The sequence below is a fragment of the Phacochoerus africanus genome, chromosome 8 (assembly GCF_016906955.1).
Source record: "Phacochoerus africanus isolate WHEZ1 chromosome 8, ROS_Pafr_v1, whole genome shotgun sequence".
In the NCBI taxonomy this organism is placed as follows: Eukaryota; Metazoa; Chordata; class Mammalia; order Artiodactyla; family Suidae; genus Phacochoerus; species Phacochoerus africanus.
In genome coordinates, this window is record NC_062551.1 from 157777500 (window position 1) to 157801162 (window position 23663).

General features: G+C 38.1%; 1 protein-coding gene across 4 annotated transcripts; it reads left to right on the forward strand.

Annotated features, from left to right (window-relative positions):
* Nucleotides 1-63: 63 nt before the first annotated feature.
* TMEM59 (transmembrane protein 59) lies at nt 64-23663 on the forward strand. 4 transcript variants are annotated; one of them, XM_047789022.1, is made up of 9 exons: nt 221-484; nt 4265-4297; nt 5579-5684; nt 7175-7269; nt 10197-10349; nt 12059-12140; nt 13007-13091; nt 16729-16837; nt 23027-23663. In XM_047789022.1, the coding sequence occupies exons 1-9, from the start codon at nt 296-298 to the stop codon at nt 23180-23182; spliced, it is 1008 nt and encodes a 335-aa protein (XP_047644978.1). In that variant the 5' UTR covers nt 221-295; the 3' UTR covers nt 23183-23663. The 4 variants fall into 4 exon arrangements, with proteins under 4 accessions (XP_047644981.1, XP_047644978.1, XP_047644979.1 ...); XM_047789023.1 differs by having other exon boundaries at nt 222-484; nt 13010-13091; XM_047789025.1 differs by lacking the exon at nt 4265-4297 and having other exon boundaries at nt 64-484; nt 13010-13091.

A 23663-nucleotide genomic window follows, 5' to 3' on the forward strand; every position in this document is an offset into this window, starting at 1 on the left:
GTGCGTCTCCCGCTTGCGAAGAACTACATGCCCCAGCGTGCCCCGCGGAGGGAAGGAGCGCTTCGCTCTAGCACTCGCGAGAGTTGGGTGCACCGCCTCTGGCCAACCTAGAAGTTTGTAGACCTAGAGGTGGGGCGGAAGGCAGCAGATTCGGGCGGGTCTGGGCGGAGCTGAGTAGACCGCGGAGGCGGAAGCAGCAGCCCGTTGGGCGGGGAAGGGGCTGGTCCTGGAAGGAGGAGGAAACCTTGAAAAGAAAACAGCAACAAGCTGAGCTGCTGTGACAGAGGCAAACAAAATGGCGGCGCCGAAAGGGAGCCTCTGGGTCCGGGCCCAACTGGGGCTCCTGCCGCTGCTGTTGCTGACCATGGCCCTGGCCGGAGGCCCAGGGACTGCTTCCGCTGAAGCGTTTGACTCGGTCTTGGGTGATACGGCGTCTTGCCACCGGGCCTGTCAGTTGACCTACCCCTTGCACACCTACCCCAAGGTAGGGCCCGTCCGAACCGGGCTAACAACCCTCCCTGGCCGCTCATCTGTCCGCTGTCGGTTCTGAGAGTTTGGCTCTTCAGTCCACTCTTCAGCCGCTGTCTCTCATCGTGTGGTTCTTGTTTTCTTCCCTAATCCTACCCGCAATCCGATCCTGCTGTGATTACCGGAAGTTTGTGCCGCACCTACCTTATAATAGGCTCGGGGACACAAAAATAAGCAAGACAGGACCCCTTTCTTCTGGGGGCTTGCGGGGCGGCAGGGGAGACGTACGCTCGGAGGGAGAGGAGGATCTGGAGGATTAATGCGAGCTCCTCACCTTCCAGGGGATTCGGGGATGGTGGGGGGGAGGGGAGCGGTGGGAAGGAGAGGGCTAGGAGCAGCTACAGCAGTCCACCAAAGGTTTGTTCTCAATGCCTGTTCCCTGAGCGCGTCTTAGGGCTGGAAGCGTGCTCTCTGTTCCCGGAGTCAAACAAGTAGGCAATTCCACCATAGAATGAAATGTATTAAGAAAGAGTTGGGAGACTGCACAGGAAGGACCTTCCGTCTGTGTTGAATAACTGTGCAAGACGCCTCCCCCCCCCCCTCCCGGGGGCTGGGCTGGTTTAGAGAAAAAGCAGTTAGGTTTCTGCTTTCAGAGAACTTAACATGCAGTGCAGCAGAAGGCAGAGGGAATTCGTGGAGTGGGAACGAAATGAGAGTGCCCCTCGCAGGGGATCTCAGCTTATAGAGAGAATGACCCTATCTCCTCCTCTCCCTCACCCTTTGCCCTCGGGTGCTGTCCTTAATTCAATTCCCCTTTTCAAGTTGTTTTTGCAGCTTCTTAAAAACTGTTGGCTCAACATTCTAAATTGCCTTAGTGACTTCCTCCACCCTTCCGAATATATAATTTGGCTTCATGCCCCTCCCCCCACGGCCTTTCTTCGTAAGAGCTTTTGCTGGTCTTTTTGCCCTTGTTCTTCCTTCAGCCTCCCTATGTTGTATGCTATCCCTCTTTGCTCTCTTAAACTACAAAGCGACTACGGGGGACAGGTTTAAAATGTTTGCATGCACTTTCAGGCTTTTGAAATGAAAAGTGTAAATGCTCTCACTACCCATATGTCTGTTTACTGCTTTTTTACATTGCTAGGATTACCAGTTTTCAAGAAAAATTGTGGGAGAGGGGATTATCAGATTTTCCATCAGAGGCAAATATAGCAGTCAAGAGAGAGAAATGAGCAATTTTGACTTCCAGACTTAATTCAGTGTGTACTGCTCCTGAAAACATCATTTTCTTCTCTTCTTTAAACCTCTCATAATTAAGAGGATTGTATGAGGTGTATCTTTCTAGTTATTGGATGTTTGGGTTGATTTTTTTTCCCTTTTTTGAGATATTCCTAGCAGATTTGTGGTAATTTGAATACACGTGCTAGGAAAATAATTAACAGTTCATTTCTGGAGCTGTTAAGTACTTTTATAGCATCCAGTACTTTGTAAAAATTGATGTGATATCAATAAGTTGTTTTTTTACTTATTCAGGAAAGCTGTTCTCCCCAGAAACTCTAAATCATCTGACTCCCTGTATGTCCTGGACTTAAAATGTATTAACTGTCTGTTCTCTGTTAGCCAGGAATGATGGGAGATTTACCTCCATTATCCCTAATTCTCACCCTGTGAAGTTGAGTTTTACAGTTGAGGAAATCAAGGCTCTGAAAGGTTAAGTGAATTGCCCAAGGTCACAGAGCCTAAAAGTACTGGAGTAGTAGGAATTTAGGCCTAAAGCTGGCTACAATGTGCTGCCTTCTATTAATAAAGTTGTAGTGTTAAAAATATTTAATTTGTTTATTTTACTGATTTCTGTTGGTTCTCCTTCAAATTATTGTGGTTTGCACTTGAAGAAAACAGCGGTATTGTAAGAAATTAGATGAAATTACAAGCTCCCATAGCCTCTCTTGGTCTGCTATTTGTAACTGGCAAATAGAAATCTCATTTTAACCACTTTTTCAGAATTAATTATTTGTTGCGAGAAAACAGGATACTGTATTACCTTTTTATAAGTAGATATATGAAAATTAAAATATTTAACCCTTTAACTTTCTTCAAAAGTGCAATTGCGCAGTTTGTCTGGGTCCAAATACAGAAGACCTAAGTCATGTTATTAACAAAGATAGTTAGAGCCACTCTGGTCATTTTTTAACAGAGTGTGGGCTTGGAACCATACAACCTGGTTTCCATTCCTAGCACAGCTTTTACTATCTGTGTGTCCTTGCTAGTCACTTAATGTCTCATGACTTCATTTTGCCAACTGTAAAACAAAACAAAACAAAAGCCCTCACACTTTGGAGAGCAAGTGTGAGGATTAGAGATAATATACATGGCACTCTTAGCACAGTACCTAACACATGGCAGCAAATGGTTATTTCCTTTGTCAAATGTCATAAAACCAGTATGGTATGTGTAGTGTATTAGTAGTGCTGAGTAAGAGGGAGGAGAATAGTTAGCTCGACTTACCTCAGGATAAGGAAATGCATGTCAAATCTATAGATATTAGCGTTCATTCTTTAAGGGAGGTTCATTAAGTTTCCTTCTAATTATTTAGCTGGTATTCGGTTTGGTGGGGAGCATCATTTCCTTGTGCTCTAAGATAGTAGAGGTATATTTTATATAAGCTTGCCAGTCACTCTGGAAACATAGGACATGAAATATTTGCTTGGAATAATAGTATTATCGAGAACATGAAACACGTATTCAGTAAGGATCTGATTTTTTTTTTTTTTTTTTAGTTTTATTGGGGTATAATTGACCTAAGGATATGATTCTTGGGAGTTCCCGTTATGGCTCAGTGGAATCGAATCCTACTAGTATCCATAAGGATGCTGTTTCGATCCCTGGCCTTACTCAGTTGGTTAAGGATCCAGCATTGCTGTGAGCTGTGGTGTAGGTTGCAGATGTGGCTCAGATCTGGCATTGCAGTGGCTGTGGCACAGGCTGGCAGCTGTAGCTCCGATTCAACCCCTAGCCTGGAAACTTCCATATGCTGCAGGTATAGCCCTAAAAAGCAAAAAAAAGAAAAAAAGATTCTTAATAGCTATGTCTACTTATTAGATAGTACAGCATAATATTAATGATGTGAAAATAAAATCATATATAAATAAAATAATAACATAAAATATAATCCTGGATTCAAGATTGATGTAAAAGTATTGCCACTTTTACAAAAAAGTATAGCTGTTTAACAGCTGAGGAAACAGACTAAGAGAGATTAAGTCCCTTGCCCAAGGTACAGAATAAGTGGTGAGGCTGAGCTTCTCACTAGGGCTGATTCTTGAGCATAGGCTCGTTCACCATGTTACACTCTCTTCTGAAAATGGTACTAGAGGGCTTATTGGATTGATTTAAAAAAAGGAAAGTTATCTGAAAATGAAATGGCATGCAGTATAGCTCATACTAATGAGCTTGTGCTTCCTCTGTGCTATATAAGAAAGTCTGTGGTGCTTTAAAGACGTTAAAGAGAATTCTTCCAGTTTTCTAAAGCCTGCAAAAGCTTGTCAGGTATGAAATTTATTTTAATTGTTAAAACTTTTTCAATTAACCACAGCAATAAATGCAGCTAGAACTGAGGTCCAAAAATGTGCTACCTTCAAAGTTGTATAACAAAGCTTGTTTAATACAACAGCCATCTCTCCTTAGTGGATTGTTGCTGCTGCATAAATTTTACTAATCCTGCTGGAAAGAAATGCATACCTTTGTATTCCTTTGGTTGCTAACTGGTATATGCACATGCTGTTTCCCTCCTTATCAGGTGCCTGCCAGTTTGTACACAGTGGATCACACAGTAAGTTGAGGGGGCTCCCCCGTATGTGCTGGTTTGTTTCACATACTATACATCTCATCAAAGAAAAACCTGTTGAAATGGTTGTCATTAGTCTTATCAAGCAGTTCAGATTTTCCAGCAACAAAGACTCTTTCCTGTCCTGAGCTCTCACACATGTGCAATCATGCCTATAACTGTTGTTTTCTATTTTTAAAGTGTATTGTTATGATTAACACTACTACTATTTATTGAGCACCTTCAGTGTCCCAGGAGCTATACTAGGAGTAGCTCTCTTCAAGCATTATCGAGGGGGTTGGAGATAATTTATAGATATTATTTCCTTTTATGATGAGATAACAGATTTAGATAGGTAAAGTAACTTGTGCAGGGTCACTGATCTGAAAGGTTTTAGTCTAGATCTGGTTGATTCCAGTGGCCTTTCCCAGATGTCACAAGTTGCCCTTGTTTGTGTTTTTAGTTTAAGTAAATGAAGTTTAAAAAAATCCTTTAGGGAGTTCCCGCTTGGCTCAGCGGGTTAAGAACCCAACTAGTAGAGTTCCCGTTGTGGCGCAGCAGAAACGAATCTGACTGGAACGGTGAGGTTGCGGGTTTGATCCTTGGTTTGGCCCCATGGGTTAAGAATCTGGTGTTGCCGTGAGTTGGTGGTGTAGGTCAGAGACGTGACTAGGATCCTGCGTTGCTGTAGGCTGTCAGTTACAGCTCCGAATCGACCCCTAGCCTGGGAACTTCCATATGCCACAGATGCAGCCCTAAAAAGACCCCCCCCCCCAAAAAAAAAAATCCTTTCATTTAAGTATGTGTATAGATGTATAACGCACTTTGTGGAGACCATTACGGCACTATTTGCCATGTGAAGCCAGTCATGATACTTCTGATGAGCCAGATGATTTGTATAAATATTTATGTGGCGGAAGTACACCACTGGTCCTAAGGTACTTACTTACTCATTTCTACCTCTATTAAAGTTCTGATTATGACACGGTTATTTTTAACTTTCCCCCCAAAATATTACCATGAAATATGGGAAAAGGGTGATGTTTTTACCCCTTAGATTTCTTTCTTGGATATCACTTTTAAAATTAGAAACTAAAACTTCTTTATATGGCAAAGGTCTTAGGTATTACCTGACTCCTATTGCTTTTTTTTTTTTTTTTTCAGTTACAAAACTTATGGGACAATTTATAATAAACCCTACTAACTTTGCTTTCTTTTTGACCATTTTCCCCCCTGAGGGAAAAATACTATTTTTTTGGTAATCCTCCCTGTTCTTGAACTCCCTAGGAGGAGGAGTTGTACGCCTGTCAGAGAGGTTGCAGGCTGTTTTCCATCTGTCAGTTTGTGGATGATGGAATTGATTTAAATCGGACCAAACTGGAATGTGAATCTGGTAAGATGCTATGCGAATAACATCAGCTGTGTGTAACATCGGTCTTTTCTTTAACTTGTGTTATGCTTTTCATCTATTTTCCTCAAAATGAGAAGAGTACTGTTTAAACTAGCCATTCAGCATATTTTAATTATTATGAAGTTAAGTTTTAGTAGCTGCTGCTAGAAATTTCATATGCTTTAAATTCCATCTATTTGTTGAGACAGTGTTTATTTTGTACTGTGGATAGGGCACCTTTGTTTAACCAGGCATTTGGTTTAGACAAATGCAATAGCGATTACCCTTCTCAAAATTCATCACTACCTTTTCAGTGGTTACTATGATTTTCCTAAGCCTTTCAATTATAGGCTGGTTGACTTAGCTCCAAGTTTTTCTTACTGAATCAGGCCTTTGACTCAGTATTTAATAGTATATTCTTTGTGGGTCATGCCAATAAAAGAAGTAACTAGAGTCTTTGTCATCTTTTTTTTTTTCTTTGTCATCTCTTAAACCACTATTCTTACCTTTTACCAAAAGCAGTGTGTTTAATAAAAAGAAACCTGTAATCAGGACAAAATTGATATTTAGCTTTTTTAAAGAACTGTAATGGAATTGCCTCCATTCACTACATTACACTGTTTATTCAGTGTAGCTGGAGGTACCTTTCTCCCTGCCACTAGACTGCTACTCACATCTAGCCTCTGTGATATCATAACCTATTTTTTATGACTCGGCCTCCTAAATGGCCATCTCATTATGTGTATAATGCTTATCAGTTTATTGTCTAGCACCTTTGAGAAGTATATTACAAATGCATGACTGGGTAGAAAGGAAAAATTGTTATAGTGGTAAGGTGTTATATCACAAGAAAGATACAGCTCTTGTGAACTAAATGAAGAGTGTATATATATGCTAGAGACTTATTCCAACTTTAGAATCCTGCTGTAGAACATTTTTATAAGTTCAGTTTTCTCAGAATTTAGAATATTAGACGGATTGTTTTATTTTTCCTTGCCATATGAATACCCTTCTCAACTGAGTGATCCAGTTCTTAACAGTAATATCATATATCTGTGTAAATGACTGAACTATATTATTTTGCTCAACCCCCTGAAGTGGGTGGTAGTATTCTAATTTTAGACATATAGAGGTCAAACAGCTCCTCTTGGGTCACATATACACCAACAGATGATGGAGCCAGAATTTCAGGATGCCAGTCCAGTGTTTTTTCACTCTGCATACCTTAGCTACGAGAGCTCATATGAATGTCTTCGTATAGCCAGAGCTTGTGTAATTAATAGACTTACGTGAAACATTTGACTTGTGAGAGGTAGAAGATATGAGGTTTTATTAAATTAATACAGTCACTGCTGTTACTAAATGTGGAAATTCATGTTGGTGAAATACTTTTTAACTGTAAGAAATTTCTTTATAAATTGTAAGACTCCTTCTTTTCTCTCCCTTTATTTCTCTTTTTTTTTTCTTTTAAATTGACTGTTTTTCTCTTACAGCATGTACAGAAGCATATTCCCAATCTGATGAGCAATATGCCTGCCATCTTGGTTGCCAGAATCAGCTGCCATTCGCTGAACTGAGACAAGAGCAAGTACGAAACATACTGCCTCTCAGAAATGCCCGCTTAGATTGCACTGACTTGTATTGAAATGTTTATTACCTAGCTGTTCCTATTTTAGTGTTATATTTCATAATTAATCTTCAGCAAACAAATTATGTTTGCAAATTAAAAAGTCAGTTGATTAATTATTTTGTATAATGCTTTATTGTTAAGAGATATGTTCACATCTATAATCTCATTTTGTTTTTTACCCTCTATCCAATGTTAATATTATCCCCACTTTCCATATGAAAAAACTGAGGCTCAGAGAAATTGAGATTTCCTTTTTTCATCCCATCTGCCATTGCCAAATAAATCATTATTTCTCATCTGTATTACTAAATTAACTTCCAGTCTATTTTTCCACTTCATCCCCACCTGGTCAGTCCTTTAGTCTGTGTCCAGATATTTATTTTCCAAGTAGAATTCTCATCATGTCATTTTGCTATCTTATGTTCTTCAGTAGCTCCTCATTACACATACAGGTTTAAGTCCAAACCGCTTTTCACAGCCTGGCTCCTGATTACCTCTTTTATGTCATCTCTAACAATTCCCCACCCTTTACAGCCTATCCAAACATACTGGGAAAAGTTTTTTTTAGTTTATTTATTTGTTTATTTATTTTAGGGCCACAGGTGCAGATATGGAAGTTCCCGGGCAAGGGGTCAAATTGGAGCACCACAGCCACAGCCACACCAGATCCGAGCCACGTCTGTGACCTACACTGCAGCTCACAGCAACGCCAGATCCTTAACCAACTGAGTGGATCCTCAACCCAGTGAGTGGGGCCAGGGATAGAACCCCCATCCTCATGGATACTAATTGGGTTCATTTCTACTCTGGGACAAGTTTTTTTAATTTTATTAACTTCGACATAGAAAATACAGCCACAAGGTACAAAATTCAAAAGGTAAAAAAATGTACATACAGCTGACCCTTGAAAAACATGGGTTTGAACTGCACCTCCATTTACACTTGAATTTTTTTTTTAAATAAATAGTACTCCTGCACTACATGATCTGCAGTTTGTTGAATTCTTAGTTGTGGAATCACGGCTGTGGAGGGCCAGCAGTAATCTGTGTATATTGCATTTTTCAAGGATCAGCTATAGAGTGAAAAGTCTTCTACTCCTGTATCTCTTAGCCACACAGTTTTCCTCCATTAATGTAGCCAGGGTTACCAATGTAGAGGTATTCTATACATATACAAGGATACATGTATTTTTTTAAATATAAGTATAAATGAAGAATGCTTATTTATTTTTACTACATACTTAATATTTCATGTATGGACGTATCTGTATAAGCACTCTCATTTGTGGACATGTAGATTGTTTCTTAATTTTTTAATTTATAAATGTTGCTTATTTTTCACATGTATATCAAATAAGATCATAAGAATAGAATTGCTGAGTTAAGTATATGCACTTTTAATTTTGAGAAATAGAGCAAAATTGCCCTCCATGGAATTAGTATCAGTTTTTAAAATTGAAATATAATTCATATAATAAAATTCACCTTTCTAAAGTATTCAGTGCAGTAGTTTTTAGTATATTCACAAACTTTTAAACCATCATCACTGTCTAATTCCAGAACATTTTCATCATCCAAGGAAGAATTCAGTACCCATTAGCAGTCACTCCATTTTCCTCCTCCCCGCAGTCCTTAGCAGTGTACTACTTTCATTACAGTTATAATTTGCATTTCTCTTTTTTGAGTAACATTAAACATATTTTCTAATTTTTAAGACTCATTCTTAATTCCTTTTAATTGTGTACATACAGAACAGTTCTTAATATTTATAAAAGGACACATTATTTCACACCTCTCTTCCTTTTATGTATCATCTGCCCAGTGAATCCTCTTGACTCAAGACAGGTGTCATTTCCTTTATGTAGCCTTCTTAACCAGCTCTCAACCCAGTTGGGTTAGGTGCCTCTCTTGATACACAGGTATCACCCTGTGTTTTGTTTCACCTCTTTCCTATATAGATTAAACACAGGTATATGATAAATAAAACACATGGTTCCTAATCTCTTAAAATTTATAATCTCAGTGAATGCTTATACAGCAAACTAATCAATGAAAGATTTCACTGGCTATTAAGTGGGAAACTTGGATCATGAGCACAGATCTTCTGATGCTAAAAACTTCTGTCTTAATATCCCATACTGCCTCTCTTTTGAAATATAGCAGGACCAGCAGAAATTATCATAGTATTAAAAATCAACTACACTTCAATAAGACTTTTAAAAATGAAAGAAAAAAAGAAGCAGAACAAAAGCTATCCCTAGACTTCAGCAAATGGTATTCCACACTTACGCTCTAGAGGGGCCCACTCTGCTGAGTAAGTCAAGAAGTCAGAATTGGAGAGGAGGTGATACTAATTAATGTAAAAACCTCATCAGTAGCTTACTGTGTATAGTTAGCCCATAAATACTTTTCCTCACTCTGCCCTGTTGTCAGCTGTCTCGCATTTTATGCATATATTCTTTTGATAGAATTTTTTTCCTTTCCTTTTTCCATTGGTGTTCATTATAGAATGATTTATTTTACATGAAAGCATTAAAGATGAGAATAGCATGATTTGTCCCTTCTTCCCCTTCTACCTCTTGAGGCTTTGCTGATCCTTATTTATTCAAGTCTTAAGATTCTCCACATTTTTGGACTTAATTCAAATTTTGATAGAGGTGACAGGTAGCTTATAAGTGTGTTTGGTGGCAAATTAAAGGATCCTGGGATTTTAAGCTTCTCGATAGTTAACTTACATAAATAATGAAGAGTTTAATGCTAATGATTGTGGTAGAATCACTTAATGATTTATACCCTCTCTCAATAAGGATTTATGTTCTCTTGAATGTACATATATAAAATATATAAAAATTAATGCATTTCTTATTGATTTTTTTTTTTTTTAAGCTCATGTCCCTGATGCCAAAAATGCATCTACTCTTCCCTTTAACTCTGGTGAGGTCATTCTGGAGTGACGTGATGGACTCGGCACAGAGCTTTATAACCTCTTCATGGACTTTTTATCTTCAAGCTGATGATGGGAAAATAGTTATCTTCCAGGTGATGACTGTGTTTCATAGATTCATTTAAATGCCAAAAACAGTAAAGTAGGTGTCTTAAATGAATGTCTTAGCATAGAGCCGTGTGCTTATTCCCTTACAAATATGTGTCATCAAATAATAATTACTTTTTAGCCTACAGCAAAACATTGGGCATTAGAACCCAATGTGACTTACCCTTTCTTCCGCCCATTGGAAATTTATTTAAAGCCTGTTGTTCCTTATCTAACAAGACCTTTTGAGTCTTCTAAATTTTAGAGCGATTAAATTGATAAAATGAGACTACTAGGTATAAGAAGACAAGTTAATAAAGGTTGAATATAAATAGTGCTATGTATTTATATCACATGGATATTAGAGAAAAGCAATGTAACATAATTTTGAGTTGGTAATAGTGCTTTTCCTCATAACTCTTAGAGCTTGTTGAAGAAACCTATTGCCTTCCAGAGAGGTAATTTTTCTCCTACCTCATTGATCACCATGTGATAGGATAAAAGTAGCTGCTATTTTTGAAGGTTCATATTACCAGGCATTTACATATATTATCTTAAACCTTCAAACAACTTCATGAGGTGGTATTATCACTGTTTTATTGATGAGAAAACTGCGAGCTTAACTTGTTTAAGGTCACCCTGCCAGTAAATAACAGAATTGGGCTTCAAACAAGGCTCATGTACCACCGTACTGTGCTGTCTTCCTTTCAGTTCAGTTGTTAAAATTCCTCAAATTTACCAGCCAGCAAATGATATTGTGTCACGTTCTCTCAGGTAATGATTAAAGTAAGCCTTTTAATTAGCATTGCCAATTGAGGAGCTTACTGTGACTAGTGTGTGATTTTTAGCATCATCCTGAGTCTTGGGTCCCCTGTACTTAATTTGGTAATAAGTAAAACATAGAAGGAATTTTCTCTCTTTAAATTCATAAACAAAGAGGTCCCTGGTGGCCTAGTAGTTAAAGGATACAGCATTGTCACTGCTGTGGCTTGCATCATTGTTGTGGCTCAGGTTTGATCCCTGGCACAGGAACTTCTACATGACACAAGTGCAGCCAAAAAATTTAATAAATAAATTCATGAATAGGTCTTTGTCTGAAAGCTACTTAGTTAAAGCTTGAGTTGACTCTGATGGTGGAGCATTCTTTGATTCCTGATTAGGTTTGAGATTAGCTCTATTTCTCTGTGTTACGTGTGACTTGGATGGAGAAAGCCCTACTCCAGAGAATCAGTGCTGCATAGAAGATAGAAAGTATGGAGTATTGAGCTATGGTTTATGAACTGCTCATAACTTAAGGAAGAATGGAATGCTTCAGATGAGATGAAATAGAGATAATATATATTTAACCAGAAATTTTGGCAGTCTGCTAAAATTTCCTGATCGACTAGAATTGGAACTCATTTTTGTAGGGTATGATATTTAATGTACTATGTTATAATTTCCCCCCTTTTTTTCTTTTTTCTTTTTTTATGTTGTCAGGAAATTAAACTGACTAAATTCTTGCTGATGCTAGAAATCTGTTTCATTGCAAGGGATTGGATCTGATGTTTAGCAAATGCAATTAAAATATATTGCAGTTAATATGTTTTTTTTTTATTAGTACTGTTCCTTTTTCTCAGTTTGAATGTTTGTAGAGATGATATGTTATAGAACATGCTACTGAGAAAAGCTGAAGAAGAAGTACAAATGACTTAATTGCTTTCATTATCCATTTTAGTCCAAGCCAGAAATCCAGTATGCACCACAGTTGGAGCAGGAACCTACAAATTTGAAAGAATCGTCACTGAGCAAAATGTCCTGTAAGTTTTAAGTAGCTTAGGGTTAAAAACATTAGCAGTCAGAATCTAGTGATGGTAGAATTGGATATATGATTGTTTTTATACTAATGGAAGGCAAACAAATAATTTCTGAAACTGTGGTTTCTCAAACTTTAATGTGTATTAGGCTCTAGAGAGCTTGTTAAAACAGATTTCTGAGCCCCACCTCCAAAGTCTCCAGTTTACCAGATCTATAATAGGACCTAAGAATTCGCATTTTTAACAAGTTCCCCGATTTTGTTGCTGCTAGTTGGGAACCACACTTTGAGAACCACTATTCTAAAAATATTCAGTGTTCTTTGAAGGATGTTTTGAGTATAAACTAATGAGATATGTTGGTATTTCCTAATAAATTAACCAAACAGTGAAACTACTCTAAAAATGTGTTTTCATTCTACTTTTATTTCTATCCTAGAACTAAGTTTTAACTTAAAAGAATGTAAAACATCGAGCTAAAGCTGTGCTTACCTCTTAAAATGTATAACTTATACTTATTGTGGATACCAATTTCACTAACTTTCTAATTATTTTGGTGCATGGATAATGGCAGCACAGAACCCAAGGCTATCTTTAACTTTAGACTTGAAAAAACCAAATTCTGTTATTACACTTAAATGTAGTTAAACAAAAAGCATCAATGTCAGTAAGAACTTGAAAATAAAATCGGAAATTCATAATGTTGTATAATATCCATTGGTTTTTAATGTGCCAGAGGAGCTTGCATTCATTTTAAAATAAAGTACACTTAGAAAACAGCAGGATATTTGTGCAGGATATATCTAGAAGCAGTCATTTGAGATCAGCTTTTGGAATATAGAGTATCATAAACTTGTACCTTGTTATTTCAGCAGATTTGCAAATGAGAAGTTCACAAGCACACAGGAACTATCTTGAAGATGGAGAAAACGATGGCTTTTTAAGATGCCTCTCTCTGTATGTATTCATCTTCACTTACATATATAGGAGATGAAATCTGGCCTATATGAGAGAGATGCAGTCCTTATTATTTTACAGTTATATTAGCTGCTTGAAAGTGGAAAACATTTTTTACTTTTTCCCTACCAAAGTTGTCTTTTTGGATATTTTAGTTTGTTTAAAATGTAATACTCATACTACTTTGATAAAACCCAAGCGGGTAGTGTTTTTCATGGTACAAAAGCATTCTTGTTCTTGTTAGGATCCCTCGATTTATGTTAAGATATGTGCTTTTCCAGACATTGCAGTTAACCTTTAATTAATTTAGTTGGAGGGCCGATTTTACATTTATAGAAAAAAAATTCACATGTAAGTGGATCCACACAGTTCAAACGCATGTTTTTCAAAGATCAACTGTATTTACATAGAATTTACATTTTTTTAGGTATTATAAGTAATCTAGCAATGATTTAAAGTGTACTAGAAAGGAATAATGTGGTGGCGGTAACGTGGTGGTTTAGCAGGTTAGGAATCTGTCATTGTCACTGCTGTGGCTTGGGTCGCTGCTGTGGTGTGAGTTCAATCCCTGGCCTGGGAGCTTCCTCATGCTGCAAGCATGGCAAAAAAATATAGTGTACAGGGACATGTGCAGAGGTGATATGCAAATGCTGCACCACCTTACCGAAGGCAATTGAGTGCCCTCGGAGTTTGGTCTGGGAGTGGGCAGCAGTCCCGGAACCAATGCCCTGGGGATTCCAAGGGACACCCATGTGTCGGAATGGCTAGGGGCGGTAGATAGGGCTATGGATTAAGGAGGGCTTCATGTTTTATACAGAGTGTCATCTCTATGCCAAGAATTCTTAAGGGTGGCAAGGGCAATGGTGGGACGTGGGTAATGGGTATCTTATGCCCTCCTGGAAGGGAATATCAAGCCTTCTGAGGGTGAGGATGGTTTTATCAAAATATACATGCTTCTACTCCTCCAGGGAGTTCTGATTTGAGCCCTCCCCCTGCCAAAAAGAGAGACAGAAGGCCGGAGCACTTAGTGATAATTATCTGCTCTGTGTCAGATACCAGAATAAGCACTTGAGGAGAGAGGGGAACAAAGTGTGGTATATACTCTGGTGTCTCAGGTGTACTACTTCAGTAGTCCAAACTGCATGCTTCCTGTAATTTCTTATAGTAAAAATAGTTTCTTAACAGGTTCTATCAGGTGTCAGGGTTATATTAGACCCCAAAAATTAATAGCTTTTACTGAACAAAGCCTCTTTTAAAGACTGGGTAAGAAAATGAGAATTTAACTTTACATTTTCCTTTCCTTTTTTTTTTTTTGGTCTTTTTAGGGCTGAACCTGGGAACCTTCATATGCCACGGGTGCAGCCCTAAAAAGACAAAAGGGGGGGGCAATTTTTCTCTCTCTTAGTATTTAGGATTTTTGTTGCAGTTTGATATTTTTATGAAACCTAAGTAAGAACCTAATCTTAAGTTACAGTTTATTCTCTTTTTCTTAAACCTGTTTTTATTATTTTTTAATTTTTTGTTTACAGTTTACTCTCAGTACTGAACTACCTGGCCATCTTATTGGTGCCTTTTTTGGTTTTTGGGGTTTTTTTGTTTGTTTGTTTGTTTGTTTTGCTTTTTAGGGCCATCTCATGGCATATGGAAGTTCCTAGGCTAGGGGTCAATCCAGTTACAGCTGCCACTCTATGCCACAGCCACAGCAGCGCCAGATCCAGGCCGTGTCTGCGACCTACACTACAGCTCACGGCAACACCAGATCCTTAACCCACTGAGTGAGGCCAGGGATCAAACCCGCATCCTCATGGATACTAGTCAGATTTGATTCTGCCGAGCCATGACAGGAACTCCCTTATTAGTGCCTTATTGTTCTTTAACATTTTGTCACTATGTTTTATGTTATTCTTTTAAACCTAACATTTTAAACAGCTTGACTTGCTCTTTGAATCTTAATCTGTACTTTGGCAAACAGGAGGTCAATTATGGAAGAAAATTCCAATTGCTGATTCTTACAATTGGCCTTTTATCCTAAGATACTTTATTTTTAAAACAAATATGGCCTATTTATTTATTCATTCTTCAGCCACCTTTATAGCATTTATTTATTTATTCATTTTTTAGCCACCCCTATAGCCACAAATATGGCCTATTTACTTATTTTTTAGCACCCCAGGCCAGAGATCCAACCCATGCCACAGTAGCAACCCAAGCCACAGCGGTGACAACACTGGATCTTAACCCATTCTGCCACCAGGAAACCCCTATCCTAAGATATTTTAATCTTAAGAAAAATATAACTATATCTTTATAAGATATGCTGTAATGGATTCAGAATGCCTCATAATAGATGCACTCTTATAAGCCGAAATACAAGTAAATGGTGGCAGCTTAAATATTTGAGGTGTGCTAGAGAAGCTAACTTCTAGAAGCCTGTTGTGAATCCTGTATAAAACAAGTAGTCATTTCATAATCGTATGTTAACTTTTTGGGATATTGGGCTTTCTTAAAGCACGTGTTATCTTAATACCTTGCAAAACATTAATATGTGACATTTGTATAGCAGAGTACAGTTTATAGAACACTTTGATTTGTCTTATCTCACTTAGTAATTTAAAAATACCCTTCACAGGAATTCCCTGGTGGCCCTGCAGTTTAAGGATCCGGCCTTGTCACTGCTGTGGCTTGGGTCGCAGCTGTGGTATGGGTTCAATCCCTGACCCCAGAATTTTTGCATGCCGCAGGCATGGTGAAAAAAAAAAAGAAAGAAAGAAAAATACCTTTAATAGTAATTTGCTTTAATTTTGCATATTTAGCAGAAAGCCAGTATATCTGACTTTTTAATTTATAAGAGTAATATAGCCATGTTATAGAAACTTGAGAAATGGAAGAAAGGATATTATGCCACCCAAATATAATAGCTATTATACTATTTTCTTCTCTGTTTTTTTTTTAAATAGTTTTAACGGGAGTTCCCGTCATGGCTCAGTGGTTAACAAATCCGACTAGGAACCATGAGGTTGCAGTTTGATCCCTGGCCTCACTCAGTGGGTTAAGGATCTGGCGTTGCTGTGAGCTGTGGTGTAGGTCACAGACGCAGCTTAGATTCAACATTGCTGTGGCTCTGGCGTAGGCCAGCGGCTACAGCTCCGATTACACCCCTAGCCTGGGAACCTCCACATGCCACGGGAGCAGCCCTAGAAAAGCAAAAAGACAAAATAATAATAATAATAATAATAATAATGATAAATAAAATAGTTTTAATGGGAAGTTCCTGTTGTGGCGCAGCAGAAACAAATCTGACTAGGAACCATGAGGTTGTGGGTTTGATCCCTGGCCTTGCTCAGTGGGTTATGGATCCGGTGTGGCCGTGAGCTGTGGTGTAGGCTGGCAGCTACAGCTCCAATTCAGCCCCTAGCCTGGGAACCTCTATATGCCACGGGTACAGCTCTAAAAATAAAAGCCAAAAAATAAATAAATAAATAAATAAATAAAATAGTTTTAATGGTAGTACACATGAAGTTTATATTATTAAACTAAGTACGTAAGTTTGGTTGCCTTTATTTGTTAAGAATCTTTTATTTTTTTATATTATAAAATTTTAACATAGCTAGTTACTGATTTTTTTTTTTTTTTTCAGTAACTCTGGGTGGATTTTAACCATGACTCTTGTCCTCTCCGTGATGGTATTGCTCTGGATTTGTTGTGCAACTGTTGCTACAGCTGTGGAGCAGTATGTTCCCTCTGAGGTAAATTTAATTCTAACCCTTAGGCCATTTGAAGACTGAGCTATATGATTTACTTTTTTAAATGCCTTATTTCTTTAGAAAAAGAAGGCCTTTCTACTAATAGAATGAGAGAAGATTTGGTGGTTTTAACCACACACACAGGGGTTGACACACATGAGAATTACAGATTTTCAGCACAAGAATCACTTCCCACTTTTCTCTGGTGCTAACTACTGTAGGGACCAATGTATGTGGGCTGGTTTAAGTACAGTGTCTCTCTTCCTAGATCTTTGAGACTGAAAAAAAATATACTGACATCAGTTTCTAAGGTGATATGTAAGAAAGAAGACTTCGGGAGTTTCTGCTGTGGCGCAGCAGAAATGAATCCAACTAATACCGATGTGGGTCCGATCCTTGGCCTCACTTAGTGGGTCAGGGTTCCGGCATTTGGTGTGAGGTATGGTGTAGGTCGCAGACACGGCTCAGATCCCATGTTACTGTGGTTGTGGCGTAGGCCTACAGCCATAGCTCCTATTTGACCCCTAGCCTGGGAACTTCCATATGCTGTGGGTGTGGCCCTAAAAAGCAAAAAAAGAGAAGACTTGTAGAACCACTTAAAATTTTAAATTTAACATTGCCACAATTGTTAAGGAGTAATTGCTGCTTTAGAAGCAGCAAGGCTGGAGTGTTTGATTTTGAGTTAATGTGTTCTGGATCTAACCTTGAGAGAAATGGAAAACCATCTTGACTTTCTTGGTAACTAGAATTTAACTGACCTCAGGAACATAGCTATTAAGGTAAAGGAGTTTTGTTTTGGAAAAAGGCTCTAAGTTGATGATTCAACTTAGCTTTCAAGGAAGGAAAATTATTTATATAACTAAACACAAGATAAATTCTATTGACATCAAACCCAACTGAAATAAAGTAGCTCTCTTGTGCCTCCAAAATGCAGTAGAAAGAGAAAAGAAGAAAGGAGCAAAGTTAAAATAGGATCTAGCAAGTAGTTAGCATATGCCTAGCCTGGTGCTTGAACATTAGTCTTATCTTAACTGTAAAGGCATGTCGTATTATAAGATTTACACAAGAATAAGGATTAAGATAATATATTCCATGGGATTGTTTTTTGTTTGCCACACTCGCAGCATATAAAAGTTCCTGGGCCAGGGATCAAACCCCATGCAAGACACTACAGTGACAATGCCAGATCTTTAACCCATTGCACCACAGAGGAACTCCATATTTCATGTTGTTGTTTTCTTTTTTATTGCGTTCATATGCTGTAGGCAGCTAGAAATTGGGACAAGATAATATTGATAACTGACATGCAGTTCTTTAAAATTAAAAAGTATTTTCAGGTATCTCACATGTCCAGCAATACTGTACAACAGGTATCCACTGTCCATTCCGTAGATGAGTAAACAAGCTTATGAAGTCTAGGTAATTTCCTAGCACAACTATGAAGGGAATTAAGCTTCTGTCTTTTGACTCTGCGACTCCTGTGTCTTTTCCTATGTACTGTCTTTCTGTAGCTGATAGGATGTTTAGGTGGCACAAATAATAAATACATAAAATGTTAAGGAAAGCAGAGGGAGTGCTGGGATTGTCAGAGATAGGCTTTTTAGGTAATAAGGGTCTTGACCTGAACTTTGAAGAATGGTCTGGATTAGCAGAGAGAGGAGGGTGGACAGCTTTCCCAGGTAAAGGCAAGAATAAGCTAACTCTCAGGGAAGGACTGTAGGAACTGACTTGATAAAAATAACGTAAATTAGGAAATTAAACCAAATGGATAAAGTTAGACTGGATTGGGAAGAATCTTGAATTGCAGAAATATTAGAGAATGGGTAAATTTCTAAAGAAGTCATCTGTTTATGATATGATATGAACATCCTCTTGCTAATTATTTACCTACTTGTGTTCTTGTGTTCTTGTTCAGTTCCGATGTCCTTATTTTAATCATTTTATCATTCCTGATAAAGTTGAAATTACATCTCTTACATAGGATTGCCTTTGCCTATTACTTGCTTTTGAACTGCCCCATGCACTCTAAATCCTCATGGCACAAAGCTACAAACCTATAGTAATAAATCTTTGTTGACCAACCTCCACTCTGTGGCACTTCTTCCTTCTTTTTTGTATCATTAGCATAATTCCTTCTCTTTACTCCTAGGATGCCCCTTGTAAAAGAAAGATACACATAGAAGTTGGTATGGTTATTGCCTGGAAGATTGAATTGCTGGCCTCAGGTGGAATTTACCTTGTTAAATTCACCACCACCTAAATTCTGGTTCCCAGGCCTACCGACTAATGTTGAACACTTTCTACTAGTCATTGTTCAGCATGTTTTACATGAATTAGCTCATTTGGTCCTTTTATTAACTCTGTGAGATAGCTACTATTATTATCCTATTTTCCAGATAAGAAAACTGCAAAAGAGAATGTGTAATTGTCCCTGTGTCACATACTAGTAAAGTGGTAGACTTTAAAATTCGAAGCCAGGTCGTCTGATTCTAAAGCCAGTACCCTTAAATTTTTTCAGTTAACCTGCCTGGAGTCATAACTTAGGGAAGCTGATGATGTGATTTGTTTCAGGAACTCATCTTTGGTGTAACCTCTTTGACACTGGGGAGTTGAACACCGCTGGTACCCATCGTTCATGTTTTTTGAGCTAAGATGCTCAAACTCTCTTACCTAAACAGTTCTTAGATGGGCATTTTATAGTTTTTACCTTCTTACCTCCTTGCTTGACTTGAGGAATTGACCTCTTCTTCAGGTGTTTTAGACATAGCAATGCCTCTCGTTTGGTTTTGTTTACGCCTTGTAGAAATGAGGATCTGTCCCTCCTTTTCAGATGACACTTGATCTTTCCCTTCCTTTTAGATGTCATCTCTGCTGTGATAAATTTTATTTTGACTGTATACTTTAATTCTGTGAGAAGTTCTCTCCCCGTATTTCTAAGTTGCTTAGCGAACACTTTGCTCTTCCTACATCGTTCCCCAGACTCCCGGCTCATGAAGCCTAGAGCATTAGAACACATGTGGAGGCCTGTTGGCAGTGTTACATTCCCTCCTGATGTCTGTGGAGGGTGTCAGTTTCATTGCCCTCTCAAGAACTCTTCTTCCTGTCTTTAACAGAGTATGGCAGTACTCTCAATGAGCTTATACTTTTGTAAGATGTATTTTCTAGGAAAATGTATGGAAAACAGCCGTTTGAATTCACTGCTTTTCGGTTTTACTTTGTGTGGGGGACCATACTTTGGCTAAGTAATAACATTTCCACAGTTTTTGTTGTTGTTGTTGTTGTTTGTTTGTTTGTCTGTCTGCCTTTTCTTGAGCCGCTCCTGCGGCATATGGAGGTTCCTAGGCTAGGGGTCTAATCAGAGCTGTAGCCACCGGCCTGCGCCAGAGCCACAGCAACATGGGATCCGAGCCGTGTCTGCGACCCACACCACAGCTCACGGCAACGCTGTGGGATCCTTAACCCACTGAGCAAGGGCAGGGATCGAACCCGCAACCTCATGGTTCCTAGTCAGATTCGTTAACCACTGCACCATGACAGGAACTCCTAACATTTCCACAGTTTTTTAAATTATGAAAATGCTAGATACTTATTGTAGCATTTATAAAGAAAAGAAGCAGAAAGAAATCATCTAGAACTATTAATTGCATTGCCCTTTTAGTGGAGTTATTTTGATAATGAAAAATTGTTCAATTTAATACATACTAATGTTTTATTTCTTATTTTAAAATATTGCAGTATAAATTCTCCTTCCCTGATATTCGATCTCTTTTGTTTACTGTAAAAATAACTGAGAATTTAGCATTAGAAAAATTATTTTGATTTTTTTAACCAAAAGTCAACCTATTTTAAAACTTTCATTGATTTTATTATTAGAACTTAAGTTACTCTGACCCCTCTCCATAGTAACATAAGACTCTTTTTTAAGTAATATAACTAAACTATGAACAATGTTATTTATATTTTGTTATATTATTTACACATATGGTGCTATGTGTTTATAGGAAATCATAACCCTGCTAAGAGAATATGTTTTTCTTCAGAATGGACCTGGTATCTTGGAGTTCAAACATGAACTATAAAAAGCTTCCTTTTCAGTCACTGCAAATAAAGCTTAAAATAGTAGAAATAAAGGCCAGGCCAGGAATGTGGCCTTTATTTTTCTTGTTTAGAAACATTCTGAAATAATTTCTCTTCAGCCTGTTTCACACATAGTAGGTACTCATATGTCATCTGGTAGTAATGCAGAAAAGAGATGGCATTGGTTGATCTTAAAGCAGTCTCATTGTGAGTAACTTGACTTATAAAGATTTTTATCCTTGTTTCTCTACTTTTTTCCCCTGTTTTTTCACATTTATGATGTCTTCTGGTGGTGGAGGGTTTCATGAGATGATCCTTTTCTTGTTGAGCTATTTAAGATAATTAAAGAGATATATGTATGACTGGGTTACTATGCTGTACAGCAGAAATTGGCAGAACATTGTAAATCAACTATAATAAAAAATTTTTTTTTAATTTTTTTTTTGTCTTTTTTGAGTCACACCTGTGGCGTATGGCGATTCCCTGGCTAGGATAGGGGTCAGATTGGAGCTGTAGCCATTGGCTATATCACAGCTCACAGCAACGCCAGATCCATACCCACTGAGCGAGGCCAGGGATTGAATCTGCATCCTCATGGATACTAGCCAGATTCTTTTCCACTGAGCCACGATGGGAACTCTCAAAAAATTTTTTAAAGATAATAAAAGAGTTATCATTCATGGTAGTCCTTGTCAGACAGGTCAAACCTGACTTACAAGAACAGGGTACAATAGTATTGGATATTCCTTTCTAGAGATCAAGCAGCCTCAGAAAATTGCCAAAGCAACAGATAATGATATAGGTGCTGCCTTGGGAGTTCCCGTCATTGCGCAGTGGTTAACAATCCGACTAGGAACCATGAGGTTGCGGGTTTGGTCCCTGGCCTTGCTCAGGGGGTTAAGGATCCGGAGTTGCCATCAGCTGTGGTGTGGGTCGCAGACGTGGCTCAGATCCTGCATTGCTGTGGCTGTGGCCTAGGCCAGCGGCTACGACTCCCATTAGACCCCTAGCCTGGGAACCTCCATATGCCACGGGAGCGGCCCGGGAAAAGGCAAAAAGACAAAAAATACATATATATATATATATGTGCTGCCTTGATGTAATCTCATTATCTCTCTGCTTCCTTTTATTTATCAAGACCGTATTCATCTGATTTCACTGGTCAGTTAAGAAAGATTTTAGAACACTCCCAATAACATTCACATTAGTAAACGGAAATTTATGCGTAACATACTCTGTGCCCCGCCCTATTCAAGGGATTAGAGTCATAGTGAAGAATAAAATCAAGATGGAAGTCTTGGGAGACTCAGAAAATAGGGTGAAACATGTCTTAAACTATAATAAATATTTTCTTGGCCTAAAAAAAAAGCTTTGTCTCATAAAAGAGACGAGAAAACAAATATAAGTGCCGTAACTTTTTAATCCAAATTGTTAAGAAATTGAGTTTTAGAAAAAGATTTAAGTAACTTACATAAGATCACATAACTTGTTAGTGGCAGAGCCAGGCCTGATGGCCAAATACGTATTTACTAACTGAATTTATTTTTAACCTTTATCAGTTTCAGACATTATCTAATGTTTTCTATTAAAGGATGAGGGTTTATTTCCCTTACATTCTCTCTCAGTTCCAGCTCTTCACTTGTTGGTTTTTATAATGAATATTATTTTGTATACTTTAATGATTGCCTTTTCTTTTCTTTTTTTTTTTTTTTTTGTCTTTTGTCTTTTTAGGGCAGCACCCACGGCATATGGAGGTTCCCAGGATAGGGGTCTAATGGGAGCTTGCCTGCCAGCCTATGCCACAGCCACAGCAACTCGGGATCCAAGCCGCGTCTGCGACCTGCACCACAGCTCACGGCAACACCAGATCCTTAACCCCCTGAGCAAGGCCAGGGATTGGATCTGAGTCCTCATGGATACTAGTTGGGTTCATTAACCTCTGAGCCACAATGGGAACTCCCCTCATATCTGTAAGACTTTGAGTAAAAGCATTCTTGAGGATGTTTCTGGAAATTCTTTTACCATATACCCACAGATTAAATTGTTATTTGAAGACTTACTTGGAGAGGCTCCTAACTATCCCAATTGCTAATGTCCATTGATTGTCTTTTGCAGAAGCTGAGTATCTATGGTGACTTGGAATTTGTGAATGAACAAAAGCTAAACAGATATCCAGCTTCTTCTCTTGTGCTTGTTAGATCTAAAGCTGAAGATCATGACGAAGCAGGGCCATTACCTACAAAAGTGAATCTTGCTCATTCAGAAATTTAAGCTTTTTTTTTTTAAAGAAAAAATGTAATAGACATCTAAATTTCCATTCCTCATAGAGCTTTTTAAGATGGTTTTGTTGGATATAGGGCTTAAAAATCACTATTAAATGCAAATAAAGTTACCCAAATCTGTGAAGACTGTATTTGCTGTAACTTTACCTATAATTTTTTTTCTAGTAATTTAAGAGAAGGATATTTGGGATTGTATTTTTATTTTACTAATCTCTGTAGCTATTTTAATTGTTATTTGCATTGTTTTTGTTTCCTTTCTTAGTGAAATTCTAGGAGCTGATCATTGTTCTTCCCCACCTCCTATGGTGATACTGTCAGTCACCTAAGCTGAATACTCAGTAGGATATGATGCTCCTACTCAGAAATGGCCCACAACCTGTAATTTGAAATGTAGCAGAAAACGCCCTTTAATGACACTACATTTTCAGTTGTATGGAACTGAGATCATTAAAATTTTGTTTGAATAATAA